A 9,855-nucleotide genomic window follows, 5' to 3' on the forward strand; every position below is an offset into this window, starting at 1 on the left:
TATTTTCGGATCACTGTAGGTGCTGCCAGGATATGGATTAAAGGAACATCAGGAGCGATGCGGTAGATTCACGATAATCTTTATTCACAGGGTTGTCAATGTATTTCTGGGACGGAGATTCCCCTTCATCAGGACAGTAATGGTAAGACATGCACAGGGAAGCTTTAAAAAGGCAAATTTTTGGTGGGCTGATTGAGGAGTGGGGGAGGGGGGGGATGTAACTAATAGTGTCGACAGTTTTGAAGAAGGTTTTTGTCATTAGTGATAACAATGTCTAAAAATTCTATAATTTCCTTGCTAAATTTTGGGGTAAAAGTGATACCCCAATGTGTGTGGTTTAGGCTATTGCAAAACTGTAGAGCCGACTCCTCGTCCCCGTCCCAGATAATAAACAGATCATCTATATATCTTCTGAAGTGGATGATGGTGTCCTAGAAGGTTTGGTGGCCCCAAATGTGTATCTCCTAAAATTTTCCCATAAAGAGGTTTGTGAAGGATGGCTTTACTCGCGTCCCCATAGCGGTGGTAAATGTTATCATTATATATGAAGTAGTTGTTTTTCAGGATAAATAGGAGGCCTTCACATAGAAAGTCTATCTGTTGTGGTTTGAGGAATTTATCTTTTTGGAGGGTGTTCCTTATGCAACCTATACCTAATTTGTCACGTATATTAGAGTATAGAGCAGTTACATCGAGTGTGAGGAGGCCATAACTGGGTGACCATTCTATTGTTTGTAATTCGTGGATGAGCTGGCTGGAATCATGTAAAAAACTGGATAATTGTTTTACATATGGTTGTAGAAACAGGTCAGGGTATAGTGAGAAATTGCTTGTGGCGCACTTAGTTTTGGAGACTATGGGGCAGCCGGGTGGATGTGTGGTATTTTTGTGTATTTTCGGTCTATGTATTGGTTTGTGAAGGCTTGTTTGATTAGTGCATTCAGATTTTTTGTTAGCTCTGGGAAGGGGTCTCCCATGGTTTTCTCATAGTAGAATTTTTAGACATCGTTATCACTAATCAAGAAAACACCCTAATGATAAAAACCTTCTTCAAAACTGTTGACACTAACAGTTACATTCATTATACCAGCTTCCACCACAAAAAATGGCTTAAAAATATACCATACAGCCAGTATAAATGGATCAGGTGAAACTGTACCAATCATAAGGATTTTGTCACACAAGCAAAGATATTAGAAAATAGATTTAACCAAAAACAATACCCCAACAATATTATGCAAGACGCGTATAAAAAGAGCTTGCAATTAACACAAACAGAATGCCTAGAACCGAGCAAAAAAGAACAAAAAGCCCGAAAGATATCCACTTTATCACACAATTCAGCACATCAAACTCCGTCATTCTACAAATTCTACAAAAACTTTGGCACATTTTACTACAAGACGTACACCTTAAAAAATATCTCCTGAATAAACCTAGAATTACATACAGACGCGCCCGCACCATCAGAAATGTATTGGCGCCAAGCAAACCCAAGCACCACCAAAAGGGACACGCTCCCAAAGGCACCCAAAAATTAGGGAGTTACAAATGCAACACTCCACACACAAGACAACCTTTTCCTCAAATACCAACAAAACCTTTGACAGACATAACCTGACTTGTCAATTCTCATACGTAATCTATATGACTGAATGCGAAAGTGGCCTTCAATATGTAGGGCGTACAACCCATGAACTATATTGCCATCTGAATCAACATCAACACAACATACAAAAACTCTACGCAAAACACAGCCTATCAAGGCACTGTGCCAATACTTTGGAAAAAGAAAGACATACTATCAAGATCACCCCGTAAGATTTTATACCGCCCAACCCATACAACAGATTTGATCATCTTCAGAAGCAGGAGATCTATTGGATCTACCAGCTAAATACACTCACCCCGCATGGTCATAACAAAATGAATGAGATTATAATATAGAATCTATGGAACCAACAATATGGATTGGATAGAAACTTATAATATAAATATAAAAAATATAAATACTATGAAACTAATAAGGGGAGGATGATGTGTATATGTATATATATATATATATATATATATATATATGTGTGTGTGTGTGTGTGTGTATATATATATATATATACAGACGTGGACAAAATTGTTGGTACCCTTTGGTCAATGAAAGAAAAAGTCACAATGGTCACAGAAATAACTTTAATCTGACAAAAGTAATAATAAATTAAAATTCTATAAATGTTAACCAATGAAAGTCAGACATTGTTTTTCAACCATGCTTCAACAGAATTATGTAAAAAAATAAACTCATGAAACAGGCATGGACAAAAATGATGGTACCCCTAGAAAACACAGAACATAATGTGACCAAAGGGACATGTTAATTCAAGGTGTGTCCACTAATTAGCATCACAGGTGTCTACAACCTTGTAATCAGCCATTGGGCCTATATATATGGCTCCAGGTAATCACTGTGTTGTTTGGTGATATGGTGTGTACCACACTCGACATGGACCAGAGGAAGCAAAGGAAAGAGCTGTCTCAAGAGATCAGAAAGAAAATTATAGACAAGCATGTTAAAGGTAAAGGCTATAAGACCATCTCCAAGCAACTAGATGTTCCTGTGAGTACAGTTGCACATATTATTCATAAGTTTAAGATCCATGGGACTGTAGCCAACCTCCCTGGACGTGGCCGCAGGAGGAAAATTGATGACAAATCTAAGAGACGGATAATCCGAATGGTAACAAAAGAGCCTAGAAAGACTTCTAAAGAGATTCAAGGTGAACTTCATGCTCAAGGAACATCAGTGTCAGATCGCACCATCCGTCGTTGTTTGAGCCAAAGTGGACTACATGGGAGACGACCAAGGAGGACACCATTGTTGAAAACGAATCATAAAAAAGCAAGACTGGAATATGCCAAACTACATGTTGACAAGCCACAAAGCTTCTGGGAGAATGTCCTGTGGACAGATGAGACAAAAATCGAAGTTTTTGCCAAGGCACATCAGCTGTATGTTCACAGACGAAAAAATGAAGCATATCAAGAAAAGAACACTGTCCCTACTGTGAAACATGGAGGAGGCTCTGTTATGTTCTGGGGCTGCTTTGCTGCGTCTGGCACAGGGTGTCTTGAATCTGTGCAGGGTACAATGAAATCTCAAGACTATCAAGGAATTCTAGAGAGAAATGTACTAGCCAGTGTCAGAAAGCTTGGTCTCAGTCGCAGGTCATGGGTCTTGCAACAGGACAATGACCCAAAACACACCGCTAAAAACACCCAAGAATGGCTAAGAGGAAAAAATTGGACTATTCTAAAGTGGCCTTCTATGAGCCCTGACCTCAATCCTATTGAGCATCTTTGGAAGGAGCTGAAACATGCAGTCTGGAAAAGGCACCCTTCAAACCGGACACAACTGGAGCAGTTTGCTCATGAGGAGTGGGCCAAAATACCTGCTGAGAGGTGCAGATGTCTCATTGACAGTTACAGGAAGCGTTTGATTGCAGTGATTGCCTCAAAAGGTTGCGCAACAAAATATTAAGTTAGGGGTACCATCATTTTTGTCCATGCCTGTTTCATGAGTTTATTTTTTTACATAATTCTGTTGAAGCATGGTTGAAAAACAATGTCTGACTTTCATTGGTTAACATTTATAGAATTTTAATTTATTATTACTTTTGTCAGATTAAAGTTATTTCTGTGACCATTGTGACTTTTTCTTTCATTGACCAAAGGGTACCAACAATTTTGTCCACGTCTGTATATATATATATATGTGTAATTCCATATATATATATATATATATATATATATATGTGTGTAATTCCCTACCTACTACCCAATTACTACAATCCAACACATGGTTTAATATGGATTTAATGGAATATCTAAGTAATCCATATCGATGGATTCATATATCCAAGTAAGGAGGCACAAGAGTCCGTGGATATGCAATACCACTAGCCAATCCACGAGTATTGATGTGTGTACTTTATTCATGTACATATCTGATTTACTTTCTATTGTATTGTCGAATTTTAGTTTATTAGATTTTAGTTAGTTTTATCTGCACTGTACCTTTATCACTACCTATATATTTATTTTATTTGATCAGCATTTGTATCCTTATTGTACCTTTATTACCGTCCACCATCAGCAAACTACCCTACAATACTAACTGCAGACTCAGGTAATTATGTAAAACACACCTGTGTACCTCCTCCCCCTCCCCCACTCATCAGCCCACCAAAAATGTGCCTTTTTAAAGCTTCCCCGTGCATGTCTTACTATTACTGTCCTGATGAAGGGGACGCTCCGTCCCAGAAACGCGTTGACAACCCTGTGAATAAAGATTATCGTGAATCTACTGCATCACTTCTGATGTTCCTTTAATCCATATCCTGGCAGCGCCTACAGTGATCCGAAAATAATTTATTTTCCAGTTACCTCATTAGTTGATATGGTAGAGGCCACTTTTAAGGAACTAGGCTTGGTTGCAGTATTGGTGTCTTCCACCTGATCACTGATGTCATCAGGAGGATCTGACATCAACCTAATATAGCAAATTATACTATGAGCCTTTGTTCAACCAAGTGATAAGCAGCTTGTCATCCACATGTTTCCATATGACAAAAATATGCATGTCTAGTCACCAGTCACTTGATATCTTCTTTTTAGCAGAGCAAACAAGAGAGCTACCCCTAACAATGAAACTGTATAAAAGCACTTTTTGGGTGGTAAAAGCCCTTACCCTGACAATAATCCAACTCTGAGGTCACCCATCATTATGGGGGCATCCAAGTGTAGTAACATAAATGAGTATATACTCACCTAGTAGTGAGAATGAATGCTTGTGACAGTCTCCAGCCAACATGTAGCTACAGTCTCCAGTAAACTCATAGAATGTTCCATCAAATGTCCGGATGTGATTTTTACCAAAAAGACTGCATCTTGACAGTGAGGACCAGTCCGGTCTACCAAATACATCCAGAGATTTTCCTAGAAGATAATCATATATTTAGAACAGATATATTTTCTCTATTCGTTCATATGTCAGCTCCAAAACACCCGAACCCCCTAAAACTAGACTAAGTGGTGTATAGTGCGATCGAGGCCAATTATGTAACTTTTAACTGTGTGTATGTATAAGGTGAGAATTACATAACCCGGACTTGCCGTCAATTACACTATACACTGATTACTCTAGTTTGGGGGGTGTTTTGTAGCTGACAGATTCTTTCTAAGTCTGTAAATTTTGGGGGTATTTGTTCATTTTTTTAAGTATATTTACATTGTTTCACTTTATAGTATATTGGAAATATATTACACAAAGAAAGTAAAAATTTTTTTTCAGTGTTCATGTATAAAACACATACAAATCATTTTCACTTTTTATACAATATACAATGACCATACCTGGTGAAATAACGCAGACCAACGAAAAGATGATCAATGGTAGAGAATGCATCTGTTCAAGATATATATAAAAAATTCAGTGATGTGCAAAATAAAGCATAAAATAAAGCAAGTGACAATATAGGGGAAAAAAAGGTAGAAATATAATACAATAATAATAAAACAATGCTATTTCTTTATTTTTATATATGGCCTCTATATATTCTGCAGTGTCAGAAAACAATAAGAAACATATGCCAATACCAATGAGAATAAAACACATTCCATGTGGGATGTAACAAGTCTGCAAGCACAAGTAACAAAGAGAAACAAAACACGTTCACGAAAATACTTAAAAACACAAATGTGTAACAGATAAAGAGCAAAAAATTATCCAAAAAAAGGTATAAAAGTATCGGTCAAGTCTGAATAATAAAAATAGACATATGTAAAGTTCATACATTTTGCTGTTTTTGCACCAATTTTCTTTTCTTTTAAACAATGCAAAAATGCAAGAAAAATGGCATGTGTGAAATCACGTATAATCTTATTCTTTTCACAATGTACTGTGCTTCTTCAATGCATGGTAACTATATATATTCAGAGATCAAGCGACTATTTTGAGGTTTATTCCAGTTATTTTAAAATTTCACGTACATTTATGTGCACTTATATACAGCGCTGCCAATAACATATTTCAGAAACAAATCTCAAACTTCTATTTTTCATTCACTGAATTGGATTCACGTTAAATCCATAATTATGATTCAGTAAGAAGTTGAAGGTTATTGTAAAAAGCATACCATTTTATAAAAAAATAAATAATAATAATAATAATAACCAAATAAATCAATAAGTGACAAAAGTAAAGACGTTTTCAAAAATATTATAGAAACTCGAAAAATTGGAATATTGTGCAAAGTTCATTTATTTCAGTAATGCAACTTAAAAGGCGAACCTAATATTTGAGATAGACTCATTACATGCAAAGCGAGATATTCCAAGCCTTTATTTGGTATAATTTGGATGATTATGGCTTACAGTTTATGAAACCCTGAAGTCACAATCTCAAGTCCCCTTTGCTCAGGGGGTATGGATTAATTAGCTGACTAGAGTGGGACACTTGGAGCCTAGAATAATGAATCTTTTTTAAGTTACATTACTGAAATAAATGAACTTTTGCACGATATTCTAATTTTTTGAGTTTCCCCTGTACATAGAGATTTCTGGTCTAACAGTGGTCTATGAGGTCTAACAGTGTTATCAGCAGATGTACTAAAACGGTGCATTACATTCATAAGTTATCTGAACGCCAGAAAAATGTTAAGTACATTTAAGTCTGTTTTAAAAAAGTAAAAGGAGAATCCCTGACCTTGAGCCAAAGCAAAAAGTCTAAAAAAAAAATTATTTAACATTTATATGAGAGATATACATGTGGTTCATATAAATGTTATATCTCTCATATAAATGTTAAATAATGGGTTCCACAATTGAAATATTTCATTTACCTTAATGTTTGAGATGATGAAATCCCAAACTACTTGGAGTCGGTCCTGATGTTTAGCAGCCCATTGCCTCCTTACACCTTCACTGCTGGACCAAACTAGAGCCACTTAGAAGTTTGACATCTTATGTATACTTTAGGCAGGAACTTTTGTTCATTAAAAGGAAAGATAAATGGTGAGTGCTACATCCGTCAGAATCTAGACACAATGGTGTAAAACTCCTATCAGGAAAATCAGTTGGCTTAATTGCCAGACAAGAACAATGAAAGGAAACAACTTTAAAAAAAATACGAAAAAAAAAGGCATGAGTGATTCGACTTTGAAAGGTTTTATGGGAGAATTCACTGGCAATACTGATGAGCCAACAAAAAAAAAAAGAAATGTTTGGAACTTGTTAAACTCGGGAAAACAATCGTCCTAAATATTTTACGTATGTTTTTGGATTAGAAGGTGGGTACTGTTTAACTGTATAATGCCAAGACTGCTCCTTTTTTAATATTAGCTAAGAATAGTTTTTTGTACTACTTTTATATGTTAATATATGCTGCTACATCCAACTGATCAATATCAAGTATTTATTCCAATTACTGTTGAGCAAATTAAAATATCCAAAATGGACTTTGATACTAATGTCAGGAAAAATGTGATTCGTCACAAAGCCGAATTTCCTCGTGCTTTGCGGTAACTAATACATTTTTCCTGAAATGGTGATAAAAGACAAAAAAAATACATACTCACCTCCATTTTCTTGCGGAGAGGCTATTGTGAGGTGAGTATATATATTTTTTTGTTTTTAACCCCTGATTAAAACTTGAAAGGCCTCAATGTGAGGCATATGAGGGGTTCAATGGGGGGAGGGAACGTGCATCTTACATTAGGAATGTGCTGCCAGTAATCAATAGAACTGAATGGGGGAGGAACGGCTGCAATAGCAATTGTTCCTCTCCCATATACTTTGCGTCAGCCTATTGCAGCGTCCCTCTAGTGTACGTGGGCACTGCAAAAGCTTGTTATGTCATGTGTTATATCATGCTGTATTTCATTCTCATGTGGAATCCCTGTTACCAGGCTGTTAGGTGCATTACACACATTCCACCACTAGATGGGGGGAACACCACAGTATATATACTGCAGTTCAGGCCTAGATAGTTAGTTGGTGAAATGTAGGCAGTGGGGAGTTAGAGTTTGGAGGAAAGAGGAGATGCGAGTAAGGAGCAAGGGGGAAGGAGAGGACCTCTCCTCTCAGCTCTCTCTTCGGCTCCACAGCTGAATATCAGTGAGTACAAAACCTCCTACTATAGCCTGAGACATAACCACATATACAGCCTGTTACTGGGATTTGCCACATCCAATTTGCATGTTCATAAGAGACTGTTTTATAACTGGATGTAAACTGCTGTCAAGATCCTAGTTACAGTAAAGTTCTTAGTTGGATTCAACCCTGCCTCATTCTTCTATTTCCATATCACCACTACACTCATCATTTTTCACCATCAAGGTGCTTGTGTCACGACATTACATAAATCAGGGGCCCAGCCGCAGAAGCACTCAGAAACCCAATCACCATCAAAGGCACCTTGATCACCACCTGGCCGGTGTCCCCTGTAATAGAGTGTGCCCCGGAGAATCTAGTGCTGCTCTTCCCTTCACTGCACTGCTGTCCCAGGGAGGCATCTGCTATCCGTGAGTACCCGATGAACTGTTCCACCTGTTGGCCCACCGTGAACCTCTCGTGTTCTCCCCTGCGGACTGGCATGTTGCACTATGTATCAGGTTGATGCAGCCATTTGCCGATCAATACATTAATTGGTTAACCCTGCTTGTCCTGCCCGAACATCAGGCAGAGTAATAGGCCATTCAGGATTCCATCAGGTCCTAATTCCTGACAGAATTAGGTGTCATTCCGCTAAAAGTGAATGTGGTATTTTATACTTCATTTATATGCTCTGGAAAAAAGGTGCGCAATAATGAATAAGCTGCAGATTTTAAAACCCATATGTTGACCTACAGTGGGGTACATTTACTAATCAATTCTGGTGTTCCTGACATGAGCCACATTTATTTAGTTTGTTAGACACTTTTTATACCACGCTCAACAAAGGGATGTTGCTATGTGTGAAAGGAGAAAACTTATCGGCTTCAAGTAAATTAAGGCGCGCTCTCCCCAAGGAGAGATAGTACCCTCTAAATCCTGATTTAGGCCTCTCACCCAGTTAAGCCAGTACTTTCTGTTCTGCACTGATGAGGGGCAATCACCCTGAAACAGCTGTCTGCAGATGAGGTGCTGGCTTATTTAATATCCAAGTCATGTCTCAAGGCCTATTTAAAGGGTTGAACATTGACTTATAGGATAACTGCTTTACATCTGGTTGTATTAGAGGCAGAGCTTGTTAATGGCTCATTTGCATCCCTTTTTTTCCCCAGAATTTTAGCACAATATACTTGCGCAAAATAAGTTAATAGGTAGTATAAACTTGTACTAGACAGTCTAAAGATGCACCAGATGTATCGGCTAGCATCAGCACTTTGATCTGGCACCTCTTAAGCCTCCTGCTCCATATCTTATTCAGAGATAACTGTAGGAGGACAGAAAATAGCAGCTATTGATGACCACCACTGAAGGACAACTTTTGGGCCAATATATTGTACTGCACTGTGGTATATGGTTCTGATGGGACGGTATTTTGCACTATGGTATTGACCCAGCCTATATGTGTTGCCACGCCTACCACATGGGGCCACTTTTAGGATTTTTTCCATGGCCACTTTAAAGAGAACCTGTCATCAACTTTATGCTGCCCATACTAATGGCAGAATAAAGTTGATGACAGGTGAGTTTATTTCAGCAGGCTGTCATTTAAAAGTAAGTTGTTGCCAAGAACCAACATCACAAACATTGCAGACTGGGCCTGGAAAAGAGTCACGGCAACCGGAGAAGAGTCCTGGTTATTCATGAAGTCCTGCT

The 9,855-nt window shown here is 37.8% G+C and overlaps 1 protein-coding gene across 1 annotated transcript in view; it reads right to left on the minus strand.

Moving 5' to 3' along the window:
- VWF (von Willebrand factor) overlaps nucleotides 1–7,001 on the minus strand; it is a 198,183-nt gene extending 191,182 nt beyond the window's left edge. Inside the window, exons 1-3 of the mRNA XM_044281052.1 lie at nucleotides 6,894–7,001; nucleotides 5,407–5,458; nucleotides 4,822–4,989 (exon numbers count right to left, since the gene is read on the minus strand). Coding sequence (XP_044136987.1) covers nucleotides 4,822–4,989; nucleotides 5,407–5,458 — 220 coding nt within the window. The 5' untranslated portion in view covers nucleotides 6,894–7,001. The remainder of the gene's footprint in view (nucleotides 1–4,821; nucleotides 4,990–5,406; nucleotides 5,459–6,893) is intronic.
- Nucleotides 7,002–9,855: the final 2,854 nt, after the last annotated feature.

The sequence above is a fragment of the Bufo gargarizans genome, chromosome 2 (assembly GCF_014858855.1).
Source record: "Bufo gargarizans isolate SCDJY-AF-19 chromosome 2, ASM1485885v1, whole genome shotgun sequence".
NCBI lineage: Eukaryota > Metazoa > Chordata > Amphibia > Anura > Bufonidae > Bufo > Bufo gargarizans.